We start from the raw sequence: 16,383 nt of genomic DNA on the forward strand, positions 1-16,383 counted from the left end.
TTACTAAAAAAAGAATTCTCTGTGAAATTCCTTTAAAACACTACTCCTTCTACAATTTTGGTCTGATTTCAATATTACTTGGCACACAAGTAGACTACACTGAGATACATAAAATAGTGCATCGGTTTTTGATTTTGGTGAACGGTATTGCCATGGTTACTAAAAATAGAATTTTCTGTGAAATTTCTTTAAAACGCTTCTCCTTCTACAGTTTTGGTCTGATTTCAATATTACTTGGCACACAAGTAGACTACACTGAGATACATAAAATGGTGCATCGGATTTCGATTTCGATGAACGGTATTGCCATGGTTACTAAAGATAGAATTTTCTGTGAAATTCCTTAAAAACGCTACTCCTTCTACAGTTTTGGTCTGATTTCAATATAACTTGGCACACAAGTAGACTACACTAAGATACATAAAATAGTGCATCGGTTTTTGATTTCGATGAACAGTGTTGCCATTGTTACTAAAAGTAGAAATGTCTGTGAAATTACTTTAAAACGCTACTCCTTCTACAGTTTTGGTCTGATGGCAATGGCTTCTTTTCTCATCCTTTGTTATATGTACAAACCAGTAGAGCTACAGTCTCGACAGAGACTTCTGGTTAAACATGGGATAAAAAGAATCTCGCCATGGTTCTGGGATAGAAAAACACAACTGGTTGGATAAAAATCATATCCAACCACAAATCATGGGAGATCCTATATTTAATCAGTGAGGACCTGAAGCATTTGGCCTTTTATTCTAACAGTAAACATGAATCTGTGTTGTATCCTTCTCTTATTTGTGTATTAAGGATGTTGAAAGTGAGGCTGCTGTTTTCTAACTAGAGAATGGAGAATGACAAGGCTCTGGACTTCAGACTGACATTAGTTCTGTATAAAACGTCACACCACTGTCATTTTAGGGAGTCTGGGTAATTTTGGACATACACTGATGTATAAAAGTCAAAACATAATACTTAGAAATATTTATTTTCTCATAAAAGAAATACAATAAGTAGTTAGTGATAAAATCATATTGCGTCTCTAAAATATTTTTTTTGAAAAAATTCAAAGACTTTTAAAAATGCAATTATTAAATTGTATTTATTTGGTCATAAAAGAAATACAATAAGTAGTTAGTGTGATAAAATCATACTGCTGTCTCTAAAATATTTTTTTAAAAATTAAAAGACTTTTTAAAATGCAATAAAATCAAATAGATGGGACACAAAATGATCAATACAGATAAAATCACATTAATTTAACACTACCCTGTAAGGTTATCTTTACTTACGGAATCACTCAAAAATATATCACAAGATATCCAGTAAAAATACATCATATACGTACATCTATTAAAATGTACATCATTTCAAAACAAATACAGATCATATAAAATTAGGTATTTTAAAACAAAAAACATTAATAAATCAATGATATTTAAGAAGAATCACAGGGAAAAAAATCTGAATACTGTAATTATCCCGCTAACACATGAACTTGTACCAAACACTGATATGTTTTACAAAGAGGAGGAAGGAGAAGATAATTCTTATGATCAAGTTATGGTTGTTCATGTTCACAGCTTGCTAGAGTCCTTATCTAGTCAGCTAGCTTGTTTCTGGGTCAGCAGCTCAGCAATCTTGTCAATGAACTCAAATGTGTTCAGGTAATCTGATCTTTGGACACTGAAATAAAAAAAAAAACAACTCATTTTTACAGCTGAATATGAATATAACAAGAGGCCCATGGGCCACATCGCTCACCTGAGAAGCTTTGACCATTCTGTTCTTTACCAGATTTCACCCTTGTTATACATAATGCATCCCCACCCTACCCCACTGATCATAATTTAGACATTTTGAAATCTACACTACCCCATGATCCTTCCATGGGCACATATGTTTCAGCTTTTTTGGCCCAGTAGTTCCTGAGAAGAAGATTTTCAAAGATTTTTCCTATATATTTCTATGTAAAACTTTGATTCCCTATAATGGCCCCGCCCTTCCCCCGGGGGTCATGATTCCTACAATTTAGAATTTACACTACCCCAGAATGCTTCCACATAAGCTTCACTTTTTCTGGCCCAGTGGTTCTTGAGAAGAAAATTTTCAAAGATTTTTCCTATATATTTCTATATAAAACTTTGATTCCCCATTGTGGCCCCGCCCTTCCCCCGGGTGTCATTATTTGAACAATTTAGAATCTACATTATACCAGGATGCTTCCACATAAGTTTCAGCTTTTCTGGCCCAGTGGTTCTTGAGAAGAAGATTTTCAAAGATTTTTCCTATATATTTCTATGTAAAACTTTGATACCCCATTGTGGCCCTGCCCTTCCCCTGGGGGTCATGATTTGAACAATTTAGAATCTACATTATACCAGGATGCTTCCACATAAGTTTCAGCTTTTCTGGCCCAGTGGTTCTTGAGAAGAAGATTTTCAAAGATTTTTCCTATATATTTCTATATAAAACTTTGATTCCCCATTGTGGCCCCGCCCTTCCCCCGGGGGTCATGATTTGAACAATTTAGAATCTACACTATACCAGGATGCTTCCATATAAGTTTCAGCTTTTCTGGCCCAGTGGTTCTTGAGAAGAAGATTTTCAAAGATTTTTCCTATATATTTCTATATAAAACTTTGATTCCCCATTGTGGCCCCGCCCTTCCCCCGGGGGTCATGATTTGAACAATTTAGAATCTACACTACCCCAGGATGCTTCCACATAAGTTTCAGCTTTACTGGCCCAGTGGTTCTTGAGAAGAAGATTTTTTAATGACCCCACCCTATTTTTGTCTTTTCTTGATTATCTCCCCTTGCGAGGGGATATGTCCCTTCATTTTAACAATTTAAATTCCCCTTTAGCCAAGGATGCTTTGTACCAAGTTTGGTCAAAATTGGGCCAGTGGTTCTTGAGAAGAAGTCGAAAATGTGAAAAGTTTACAGACGGACAGACAGACGGACAGACGGACGGACGGACGGACGGACAGACAGACGGACGGACGACGGACAAAATGTGATCAGAAAAGCTCACTTGAGCCTTCGGCTCAGGTGAGCTAAAAATGTTCATGGTACATAATGTGCTGAATATGTGTGACACAATACTTCTCCCCATTTTCTAACTTGGTGCTATATATTGTATCTTTATAGCAAGAGTTCATAAATTCTCCTCAAACAAATCTAATGTGAAATATGTTAACGTCAGATGATACGTTCCCCAAATATCTGTTTTGAATATCTTCATAATTTATGAAAAATATACAAAATTTAATTACTTTCTGATTTCTAAACTGGTTTCTAGTTGTTTTTAAAAATTTGAAACACTAAAAATTTGATTTTGGCTAACTTAGTTTTTTTTCCTAAAGGATTACTGTACAGCAGGAAATTAACTCGCGGAGTTAATATTCGCTATATTCGCGGGAAAAGAAATTCCGCGAATTCAACATACAGTGAATAATTCTTTAAAGATTTATAAGGATAAATTGAAATTTTGTTATTATCTGTGATTAGATTCTTCAAATCTATTTAAAATTGTCTTTCCGTACACACAAAGGCAGTAATTTATTCGAGATGTAGACTGTCTTTATAATTTTGCGGGTGCATGGATCAATTACAAACATATAGTTGTTGATTTTTTTAAAAGTTTGTTAATTGTTAAATTAATTTCTATAGCCAACGATTAATTTTGCCATCTAGTAGACGTTAATGTAATTATTTATCAAAACATACTTGTTTAAATACACCCGTGCGTGTCACTCAGTCATTACCTTTAATCAAGGCAATTACTGGTAAACAGGGTAAAGACAATTAATTAAATTCAATTATATGATTAAAAGTTCAGCATTTTGACTACGATACAATTTTTTTTTCTGATTTGAACCTGGAAATAAATAAAAATCTTAATGCTGTAACATTGTTTTGACTTCAAATCGGGATCAGTCCAGTGTTTCGTTGTTATTCAATCGGGCTCAAAATCGACCAAGTATGTAGACTTTACTTTCCTATCTGATATACGGGATATACATGTACAAATTTTGTAACATAGAGACGGGAAATATCAGTTCACACATTATATACCCAAATAATATAATTTTTCCTTTCCGCGAATTCAAACGACCGCGATTTGCTGAAAATTGAACAAATCGCGATCTTTTCCGACCGCGATTTTAACCTGCTATACAGTATACAAGACATGCCATCCTCTGGTGTCTCGCACAAATGCCTGGTAAGGTACCTCAATATTTTGTGAGTAAACATGTTAAAGTTGTAATTCTTCAATGACAAAATCTTGGAGAAAATTATATATTATTGAGGAACATCTCGTCTGTCCTTAAGTAGTATTTCATAATATATTACATACATGTATATTACTTTTTTAAAAGAATTTCACCACAACATTCTTGATGAAAAAATTCTATGAATAGTACTGCCTACTTAATTCTTCATGCCTTTGATACAGATAATACTGCTACTCGTACAAGTCTTTGATTCAGATAATACTGCCTACTCAGTTGTTCACGCCTCTGATTTGGATAATACTGCCTATTACTTGTTCATGCCTTTGCTACAGATAATACTGTATATTATTGTTTCATGCCTTTGCTACAGATATCTCTGTCTATTACTTGTTCATGCCTTTGCTACAGATATCTCTGTCTATTACTTGTTCATGCCTTTGCTACAGATATCTCTGTCTATTACTTGTTCATGCCTTTGCTACAGATATTTCAACCTATTACTTGTTCATGCCTTTGATACAGATAATACTGCCTACATACTTGTTCATGCCTTTGCTACAGATATCTCTGTCTATTACTTGTTCATGCCTTTGCTACAGATATTTCAACCTATTACTTGTTCATGCCTTTGATACAGATAATACTGCCTACATACTTGTTCATGCCTTTGATACAGATAATACTGCCAACATACTTGTTTCATGCCTTTGCTACAGATATCTCTGTCTATTACTTGTTCATGCCTTTGCTACAGATATCTCTGTCTATTACTTGTTCATGCCTTTGCTACAGATATTTCAACCTATTACTTGTTCATGCCTTTGATACAGATAATACTGCCTACATACTTGTTCATGCCTTTGCTACAGATAATACTGTATATTATTGGTTCATGCCTTTGCTACAGATAATACTGCCTATTACTTGTTCATGCCTTTGCTACAGATAATACTGCCTATTACTTGTTCATGCCTTTGCTACAGATAATACTGCTTGTTACTTGTTCATGCCTTTGATACAGATAATACTGCCTACTTACTTGTTCATGCCTTTGATACAGATGGCTAGATCTTTGGTCATTATGCCTGATTCAATGGTCTCTACACATGCCCTCTCAAGGTCATCAGAGAACTTTTTCAGGGCTTCATTCTTGTCCAGCTTAGCTCTGTGGGCAAGTCCTCGGGTCCAGGCAAAGATGGAAGCTTAAATAGAATTTTTACAATTTTATACCTGTCATTTCACATCTTGATCTTGTATACAATTAGTATTTATATGCAAAGATAAAACTTTTTTTCTTCAGGAATCTTTGTCAGTCCTAAAGGTTTTTTTTAAGTTAGGTTTGATTTACACATAGACAACAAATCAAAAAAAAAAAAGACTATTTATTTAGGAACAAGTTTCATCTATATGTTTGCCAACTTTCTTATTTCAAACATAATATTATCTATAAGCATTCAGTTTCTTTCAAGGAAGCCATACATATTTTCTATAATTTGAGCTTTAATTACCAATGGAATTTGTTGATGTTTCACTTCCTTTCTGATGTTGACGGAAATGTCTGGTTACTGTTCCATGAGCAGCCTCGGCCTCAATGGTTTTACCATCCGGGCAGACCAATACGCTGGTCATCATTCCAAGGGATCCAAACCCTACAGACAACCAGGGATAAAATAAATTTACACAGGTACATGTTTTTCATAATGGCAGTTGACACATCTACTATACAGACATAAACTTTATTGTTGCTGTGCTTTGGGTAAATCACAAACCTTGAGCAACAGAATCCGACTGTACATCTCCGTCGTAGTTCTTACACGCCCATACAAAGCCTCCTTCTGATTTCATGGCATATGCTACCATGTCATCAATAAGTCGATGCTCGTACCAAATCTTTTTCTCTTCATAAGACTTCTTGTAATCTCTAAATACATATACATTTATGAAGCCAATATATAAACCCTGAATGACTGTAAATGAATGAGAATGTTTATTTATATATTAAATATACTAATATTCTACTCACTTTTCATAAATTTCTTGAAATATATCCTTAAATCTTCCATCATATTTCTTCAGAATGGTATTCTTTGTGCTGAAAAATAGACTTCACCTTAATATATGGTGTGCCACTGATAGATATATCAAATAAATGCTTACTGGTACAAAATCCAATTCTCATCTGTTGACTTGTAAACATTAAGCTTGAGTATTGTTACTTAAAGTAATATTTGTTTATTTAAGATTGAACAAAATGATAATTTACCTCAAATATAGTGGCCATTCTTTTTGTAGAGCAAACTGGAAAGAACTATGGGCAAATTCTCTTATACTCTGCAATGAAAAAAAAAGAACAGAGTGTTTACAGTTTATGAAAATATTGCTTTTAATAGAATTAAAAACTGCTCTCTTATCTCAAAATATGTTTGATTTATGAATGAGCTTATTACAATAACAGGCTTCCACATAATGTATACACTTTTGATTCATTTATAAGATTAGTATTTTCTACATAAATTCGATTTTTTCACTGAAGGGAATTCAGCATATTCTTTCCTCTTGTTGAAAACAAGAGACCCAGGAGCCACTGCTTACTTGAGAAGTTAGCTTGAATAATGAATTAAAGAAATCTGTTCAGTATCAAAAAGTTTACATATACAATAGGTCCTCCTTAACCCCTACCCACCCAGGGAATAGAGTCATGATTTGTACAAAATAGAATCTGCACTACCTGAGGATGCTTCAATATAAACATAACAAATCATGGCTTTTCTATTCTTGAAAACAAGATTTTTAAATATTCCCTAAGTAAATCTTTGATTCCCCACTGTGGTCCACCCTACCCCCAAGAGTCCTGATTTGAACAAATCTTAATCTACACAATGTGATAAACCTTTCACATAAATTTTGTCTTTTCTGATCCAGTTGTTTTTGAGATTTTCAAAAGGTCTATTAAATTTTCACTCAATTATCTCCCCTTAAAAGATGGTATGAACAGAACAAACATAAGTGCTCTTTATACATGGATGCTTTGTGGCAAGTTTAGCTGAAATTGGCCAAGTGGTTCTTGAGAAGAAGTCAGAATGTTAAAAATTTACAGTGAGTGAGAGACACACAACAGAAGACAGAACCAGGCAGACACACTTCATCAGAAAGCTCACCTTAACCTTCAGCTCAGGTGAGCTAAAAATTAATTAATTTACAATCTTATGTTTACTGCTTTGTCTTGCTTTGATGAGAGCAATTATAATATCACTGAATATTGTAGTAAAATAATAATGTAAACAATAGGTCTTGGTACTCCGGTACCTAGCTCTTACCTTGTCTGTGTTATACATGGCCAGGGCGACACCTCCTGACTCTGTAAAGTCAAACACGTTGTAGTTCTGTTCCTGGCCGCCATTAGCTGGTGTGAACTTGATCTCGAGTTTACCTGGTCCAGGTACAACAAAGTCTGTGGCACGGTACTAAAAATAGAACACATCATCAATAATACAACAAAATCTGTGGCACGGTACTAAAAATACATCATCAATAATTCAGTACGGTGGAAACTGAAATACTTGAACCTGACAGACTACTGAATCTTGTTCCTACATAGTTATAAAATAATCTTTTTACCTGGTCTCCATAAGCATGTCGGCCTATAACAATGCTCTTTGTCCATCCAGGTACAAGACGGGGAATGTTGCTACAGATGATGGCTTCACGAAAAACTGTACCTCCTAAAATATTTCTAATTGTTCCATTAGGAGACTTCCACATCTTCTTCAAATTGAATTCTGAAATTATCAAATTAAATTATCAATGAATTAGTTACTAAAAAAAAATAAATCATTGTGTAAAATGTGGTTCCTATCCTGCTCTGAATAAAACAAAGTTTGGTATCTACTCTCAACTCTGTAAAAATGTTGTTTTTCTACCCAACTTCTACTCAATAATGTAATAATTATAGGTGGTATGTGGTGCCTAACTTTAGTGGTAATCAGCCTTTACTCTATAATGTGAAATGTGGTGCCTTCCCTTTACTCTTTCAAGTAATATGTGATAATTAACTCTAATCTTTAAAAAAATATAAGGTACCTTCCTTTTACTGTATAATATTAAATGTGGTTGCTATATATATACAGAACATGTACCCCCAATCTGTAATAAACAAGAGATGTTGTGAAAGACTTATGCCCCCCCCCCCCCTCCTAGACATACACTGAAGTGTTTACAAGCCTTTATTATGGGCAGTGTACATAGAAATGCAAAATGTGTATAAATATGTGAGCGCGCAACATTTGCAAAGAAAATGAACTGCAAATAAATAAAATTTTCTTTCATGTCCAAGGGGCATAACTCTGACAAAAATTGCTTGATTGCACCAAAACAGGAACATGACCTAGATATTCCTATGATTAATCTGTAAACCAAATTTCATTTCAGTATGTGCAACCTTTGCAAAGAAAATGATTGAAATTTTTGGTACCAACAGACAGACAGACCAACCAACCGACTGACAGAGAGCAGCAAAGCAATAAGCCCACCCCTCTTCAAAGGGGGGCATAATAATATGGCACCTACCCTCCACTCTCTTCTCATCTGGGGTAATGGTGGCACACTTAATTCCTACATTGTACTTCTTAATAGCATTGGCAGCATCAATTGTTACTGAAAAAAAAAATCAGAGGGAACAGATAAGTATTTTTTTAAAAGGATTTTATAAATCAGTATCACAAACAATGTTTGTGTCAAATACAATACTCAAATACCCAATTTTCAACTTGAACTTATTTAATATTCATGATTTTTATTTTATTTTTTTTTTTGAGTCCAGATGGTGAACTTTTCCTCATTCAAGAATTAAATTTTCTTAGTTTCCTTGTTTTTCCAATCCATTAAAATATTCTGCTCTATCACAGAATTTCAAAGTATATATGTAATTTATTTAGCTACACTTTTACTCTGGATTAAATGCAATATATCTTTATACAATCTAGTATGATGAAATAACAATGTTGATTTAATAATTTTTTGTTAGCAATAAAACCCCCACTGAGGGAATTCTTTATTGTTATCCTGTGTATACCCTGTGGTAATATTACGTAACTGTTGAGTAATAACTGTTATATAATCACAATATACCTTGGTCATCTGTTGCGTCTCGATTTTCCATTCCAAGATCATAGGAATGGAGCTCTAATTCCACAAAAGGCAGGATCAACTTCTGCTTGATTAAATCCCAAATTACTCTGTAAAATTTTGAGGAAAAAAAACTTTGTAGCAGCTCATTAATAACAATTTTAATTAAATGAAATATCATTTAGATTTTGTGAAATTAAAATGATTTAATGTTATAAAATGCCAAAGGGAACTATCGATCCCCCCTTGAATATTAAGGTGATATAAATGTAATTTGCCCCCCCCCCTTTTTAGACATGTTTAATGGCCCTTCTTATTTTGAATGCTCTAATTTTAGATCCGCCAATGAAATCCGACATGCCACATGTCATTCGATATTCTACTCATCTTTCAGGATTTAAGTAGAAAAAAAAAACTTGTTCATATCCGAAAGAAAGCATTAAAAAATTAAATTATACAGATAGATATTGATAACAAATTTTCCCTCTCTCATTAGAGATAAAAAATGATAGTAATGAAAACAGCTGTGGACAGATGCTCCGCCCACTTTTGCATGTCTTACCGGGTCATTTCATCTCCCTGCATTTCAACAACTGGTCCTCCTGCAAAACAAAGCCAATTTATTATTTTTTGTCATATCTTGAATTGCTTAACGACAATATTTCTTCATTTTAGATCGTATACCTTTGATTTTCCCCATTTTTCTTGTACAGAGACCGGTAATACACGCGTGCGTACAAGTTTGACGTTATCGCCTGGATGAACTTTGGACGCTACGGAAGAGCCCGTGTGTCATAAATGAGGCTCACCATGGGATACAGGCAGATTTTGAAATGTCGAGAAAAAATGAATATACGAACACCATCAACAATATTTACATTCTAAAGCAATTTTAATTTTTCACTTAAAAAAATATGATTTTGGGAGGGAAAAAGGAAAGATATTAAAATACTAATGTAATTTTTTTCCGGAAAAATAGAGACTGACGTAGGAACTGGATTTACACTCATTTTTACTTTGCACATATAAGTAAAACGCAGTTATTTTTTGTCCTGCAAACATTTTAACAAGATGCCGACTGCTGTTGTGTTGCTGGCAGAAGGTGCAGAAGAAATGGAAACTGTCATATCGGTTGATGTCTTGCGTCGTGGAGGTGTACGTTTCCTTTCATTGAACATATCATTTATCGTGTAAAGTGAAAGTAGAAATTCATGCCGGCTGTGCAGATATAAACCTGGCTTGACTTCCATGTGTTTCAGTGTTTGACACTGTCAAGTACATGTATGTTTTCGTGTTGTAAACTAAAATTCCACTATTCAGAGTCAAAGTCCTTCAAAAGACACTGTATGCTAACAGTAATATTAATACTTAATCAATGTTAATTAGGGGTCTACTGCCTTTCTTCAATATTCTTGTATCAAGTGAAAATTGTTCAGCACTCTAGAGCTGCAAGAAAGCTAGTGCTTTTGTATTTTTGAATTGTATTTCATGTGACCAGAACTTTGGGGAGCAACATTTTCTTTTTAACTTTTGACCTTGACATTTGAATTTTAACAGGTGCTACAGTAGTACATGGATATTTGTAAATTTGACTGGACCTTTCAGCAATATTTTTTTTACCCTCTGACCTTGAACTTTGACCTTCTTTCATTAAATTTTAACCTTGGACATAGCTTTTGAATTGTGGATGCTAAGGCTTTCATTCATCACATGTATTTTTTGTGACAAGCAATTCTTGACACCTGACCGTGACCCTTTAGGTTTGACTAGAATTGAAATTTGAAAAGAACTTTAACCCTGCACATAATTTTTAAATGCTTGGCGCTACAGCTTTCATATTTTACCTGTTATGCATTCCTTGTGATAATTAAAATCCTTTCTTCATTGGTACCAATACTTTTACCTCATGACCTTTACCTTGGAATTTGACCTACTTTTGAAAACTGTAAACTTAGCCATATTTTCTGAATTGATATTTTGGGGGGGGGGGCTTTCCTTTTACATACATGTATGTATTCCTTGTGTCATGATCTTTTGGAGGTTTTTACTTACATTTTTATGCCCACCTTCCAAGAGAGGAGAGTATATTGCTTGTCTGTCTGTCGGTCCACCATCAGTTTCTGTTCATTTTATTTAAAGAGGTTGCACAAATTGAAATGAAATTTGGTATATTGAAATGAAATTTGGTATAAAGATTTATTATAAGAATATCTAGGTCAAGTTCTGTTTTGGGGTACATGTATGATCGAGCCATTTTGGACAGAGTTATCCCCTGTGGACGTACAAAAATTCCAATTACTTGCAGTTTCCGTTCATTTTCTTTGCAGGGGTTGAACATATGGAAATGAAATTTGCTATACAGAATAATCATAATTCATAAGAATATCTAGGTCAAGATATGTCTTGGGTACGATCGAGCTATTTTTGACAGAGTAATGCCCCTTGGACTTAGAAAAATTCCAGTTATTTGCAGTTTTCATTCAAAAGTTCTGTTTTGGGTACAATCAAGCCATTTTTGACAGAGTTATGTCCTTTGAACTTAGAAAAATTCCAATTTGGAATGGGTATTATTGTTTTACAAATATCTCTTGTTTAATTTGTAGATAGATGTGAAGTTGGTGGGGCTACATGGGACTGAGCCAGTGCACTGCAGCAGAGATGTAAGAATTGTACCCGACACCACCTTGGCAGAGGCCCAGAAGTCAGCTCCGTACGACGTAGTCGTCATGCCAGGGGGAGCAAATGGAGCCAAGAATCTCGCAGCTGTAAGTGATTTAAAATCACAGGATTCAGCCGAAGGCTCAAGAGAGCTTTTCTGATAAAAAAAAAATTGTCCATTTACTATCATCATTGTTGCTCAGTCACTGTAAGCTTTTCACAATTTCTCCAGAAAACGAGTCCAATTTCAGCCAAACTTAGCAAAGAGTATCCTTTGGTAAAGAGGTCCTCCATTTGTTCCAACAAAGGGCCATGGCCTCTCAAAGAGGGAATTAATGAAGAAAAGGCAAAAATATGTAGGGTATTATGAAATTTTTTCTCATGAACCACTGAGCCCTCTAAAAAAGAAACTTGTGAAAGGAATCAAGAGTTTTTCATTAGAATATGAAAGTAAAAATTAATGGTTTCTGAGGGTAGGGTTCACAGTTGGGCTGCAATATGGAATCTGAAATGGAAGTATATGTTTAAAAATGTTCTCAAAGCTAACAGGACCAGGTGAGGATTAGTAATAGTAGTATGCAAGCATCTTCAGGTCATACAGATTCTAGCTTGTTCAAAGCATCCACCCTTCACCCCCATCCACGAGGATAGGATGGGGCCTCAATAGAGCATCAATGTTTTACATTGAAAGAATGAATCCTCTTAACACTGCAATCTCGCCCCTTTTTAAATGCAGAATTTTACCCTTTTAAATAAGAACAGTGTTATCTTATAGCTAAAGTCTTCAAGTATAGTCTGTATAGATACTAATAAAGAATTTTTTAGGAAAGAGACTTTTAATATATACATGATATCGACTAAATAAAGTCGCATATTGCACAGTAAAACTTCGCCATTCGCTATATGTAGGCCATTGTAGAATTAGCATTTGAATGGAAAGGCGGGGCGTCTATCGAGCGTGCGATTAGTATGAATATATAAGCGTGTGTTCGAAGTTTACTACATTTTATGATGAAGTGACACCTAAAAGACCCTTTTTTAGTGCAAGAGACTGAACTCATATAAGCATCCTTTTTTTAATTTGTCAGGCTTAATTTTTTTTCTGCTTAAATAACGAGTTATATTTGAAATTCGTCAAATTATTTATGTATAAATACACACAATGGAATTTGTGAATAGAACGTATAATGCAGGATTCCCTCTTTTTCATACTTAAAACTTTATTTTGATAGATAATCAATCCATTAAAGCTTATAATTAATTTGCTTTTTAAATTCACGTTAATAATTATTTCATATCATGTACATATATATAATTTTGCGAAGTTGGTGTGCTACAACAAATGCGGTTGAATTGTGATATAAAACTTCACTCTGTGTATGAAAAATAAATTCGCAAGAAAGTGAAAACTAAACGTCAGTTTAACGTCAATATTATCGTTGCTGGATATAAAAAAAAAACCTTCAGTGTTAGACAGTTGACTTTGTACAGTCCAGGTTGCATTGTTAAAAAAATTCTCGTCCTCTAGTGTTATAAACAATGAACCATTTCAAAGAAAAAAAATACACCCTTTTTTCATTCGATTTATTGTTACATACTAATATTAATATTTAAATCTTTCATTGTTGTTAGATTTTGTGCCGATGTAAAAAGTTATACCATTTGTAGTGTCGTCAGATGAAACCCGGAGTTTCCCTCTATTTAATATTACATGTAGGGGTGCATTTTGTGCAATCATGTGTTTCTTTCGATATATAAATCTTTTTAATGCCTCACACTTCAAATTCTTTTCCGTAAGGATTCTTTTATTTAATTGGAATTACGCATTTGTAACAAACGGTTTATTTTCTAAAGATATGAAAATTGGTATTTTTTAAAATAACGATCGTAATTTTTTTTTTATCTTCCAAGAGTCAATGAACGTAACGCTGATGTGATGTACATGTACATGTATGCAAATTGATAATATAAATTCCCTCGGTATTTTTTTTTTTCAAATTCTGTATTAATGAGATATAAGCAGTAAGTGCAAGCTTTATGCTACAAGCCTCCAAAATATATTGATAAATACCGGGAAAAAAATCAAACAAGATTGACTGAAATAACAAGTAAATCAAAAATGTGAACAAGTTTTAAATATACCGTTTTAAAGAAATTTTATCCCATGGTACTTTAAATTCTAATTACCTATTTGAAAAGGATTTGACCATCGATAGCTCGCAACACTGGACACGATGTCGCATTATGAAAGTGAATAGATTTGAGTCACGTGTTCAATGCTTTGTTATTTATGAGGTCAAAGGCGGGTTGAAATTTGTAAACAAGGTGCCTTTACTATAGACACAGGTACCCGTGATTTTGCACCTTTTTGGAAAATAACGTGAGCGCACGGCTGTTTCAATTTCTTTCATGAATTGAAATGACAAGTTTAACTCTTTACATTGATCCTATTTACTACAACTTGAAACATCAATGCGCTCATATAAAAATTGGGCTTTCAAAATGGGGGTGTGGCCTAAAGTCTATGGGAAATCAATGTAAACAAGTTAATAACGTACCCCTGCTATATTAATCAGATAAATACCCAATTACAGTGCAAGTAAGTGAAAATTGAAAATGAAATTAATAAACTACAATGTTTGATGAAAAGATTAAGACAAAAATATGTAGAAATCCTTTAAACTTATTTTTTGTAAATTATCGGGGGGCCAAATGTGGACGTTTAAACGATTCATTCTTTGTCAAAAAAATCTAACTTTCATGAACAACAAACATCATGATAAGTGATAGAATGTGCAAACCTTGAATTTGTCAAGTCATGTAGATTCAAGTTTTTGACCTTTAGAAGAATCAAGGAAAGAACACATGGCCATGATTAATTAAACATATTAAAATGCAAGTTTCCTCTGATAGTGTAGATTCAAATTTGTTCAATTCTTGACCCCCTGATTAGACTGAGGCCAAGTACTGAAGAACACTAGGGCCAAGGTGATTCAGGGGAGCATTATGGCCCATGTTTTGTTTTTTAAGGGAGGGGGCATTTGTTTCTCTAGGACTACATGCATGTTATCAAATATTTCAAGGAAAATATTCTGGAAATAATTTATTTTGTGACTTTGTCTGTTTCTTATTTCAGTCCTCTGAGGTTAAAAGTCTCCTAGAATCACAGGTGGAGAACCACAAGTTAATAGCTGCCATTTGTGCAGGTAAGATTCTTTTTTCACTATAGTGTAAGATAATTTTATTTCCAATTTTGGGCCTAGAAGGCATAAAGGTTTCTTACAATGACAAGATAGAAAGTTCTAAAAGAAAGGTTTATAGTAAACATATACAAACATATATATATATATATATATATATATATATATATATATATATATATATATCTTAGTTTGTTCTTGAGGCTGGTCTTAAATCAAAGTTTAAGATTCTTCTTGATATAAAAACTGGAAATAATGTTTTTTACCTGTATTTAAATCATTGATGAGACCTTTACATGCTGTTTTGCAAGACTATCTGTATAGTCATTATGCAAAAATATTGAACTGTAGATACTTGAAATGGGTAGGATGCATTAAAATTGCTAAAAAATCTAAGGGAAAAAAATGACAATATGTGCTATTAACTTGCAAACTATAGTGAATTACAGTACGTGGATAAAATTGTATGAAAGTCACTTTGTATAATGCTTGAATTTTTAATTTCATTTTAAAAATATTTTTCAGCTCCAATAGCATTGGTCAGTCATAAAATAAACCCGGGATCCAAAGTAACGTCACATCCATCAGTCAAAGGAAAAATGGAGGAAGGTAGCCATAATTCCTTGTACATGTATATTATTCTGTACTGTATACTATACATATAACTCATTCTTCAGAACTGAATTCAAATGTGTGACCAAAGGGCTATTTTTTAAAAATAATCAATTTCATAATTTATGTATATTAATTGAGTCAGTACCCTTCCTGCTTCTGAAAAAAAATGATGGGAAGATAATCTGAAGTCTTTAAAAAGAGATAGGTGTCCAAATGTACAAGCATGTCTGAAATTTTATGTACGTAACTTGGTGTCCACAGTGACTGTTTTTTAAATCAATAAGCTATTCTTTTCTGGTAAATCATTTTTGAAGTATATAAACACTAGTTTGCATGCTTGAGTTATTTCGGCCTTATTCCATTATAATCAGAAAATATATCCAAGATTACCAATGGACACCGTTACTTACATAAGCATAAACAAGTAACATATTACTAGAGATTAACAAGTTGTTAAAATATGAAAATAATGTAATCAATAAGGTATGATAAATCATGTTTAATGTTATATTAAATGGAATTTATTTTAAAAGTCACAATTTTTATTTCTAGTTT

At 33.5% G+C, this 16,383-nt stretch overlaps 2 protein-coding genes across 2 annotated transcripts; one reads left to right on the forward strand and one right to left on the reverse strand.

The window, feature by feature from the left end:
- Positions 1-1,050: 1,050 nt before the first annotated feature.
- On the reverse strand, positions 1,051-10,091 carry LOC134240561 (isocitrate dehydrogenase [NADP] cytoplasmic-like). The gene is made up of 12 exons (XM_062722651.1): positions 10,040-10,091; positions 9,918-9,957; positions 9,359-9,465; positions 8,798-8,884; positions 7,850-8,010; positions 7,549-7,695; positions 6,495-6,562; positions 6,255-6,323; positions 6,001-6,152; positions 5,740-5,880; positions 5,271-5,433; positions 1,051-1,677 (listed from the first exon to the last, which is right to left on the reverse strand). Exons 1-12 carry the CDS (start codon positions 10,053-10,055, stop codon positions 1,596-1,598), a joined length of 1,233 nt encoding a protein of 410 aa, XP_062578635.1. The 5' UTR covers positions 10,056-10,091; the 3' UTR covers positions 1,051-1,595.
- Positions 10,092-10,366: 275 nt separating this feature from the next.
- LOC134240560 (Parkinson disease protein 7 homolog) lies at positions 10,367-15,878 on the forward strand. The gene is made up of 4 exons (XM_062722650.1): positions 10,367-10,510; positions 11,959-12,120; positions 15,150-15,219; positions 15,739-15,878. The coding sequence occupies exons 1-4, from the start codon at positions 10,427-10,429 to the stop codon at positions 15,876-15,878; spliced, it is 456 nt and encodes a 151-aa protein (XP_062578634.1). The 5' UTR covers positions 10,367-10,426.
- The last annotated feature ends 505 nt before the right edge of the window (positions 15,879-16,383 follow it).

Source organism: Saccostrea cucullata, unplaced genomic scaffold, assembly GCF_032062105.1.
Source record: "Saccostrea cucullata isolate Sc308-1 unplaced genomic scaffold, CSIRO_AGI_Scuc_v1 ctg7789, whole genome shotgun sequence".
Taxonomy (NCBI): Eukaryota; Metazoa; Mollusca; class Bivalvia; order Ostreida; family Ostreidae; genus Saccostrea; species Saccostrea cuccullata.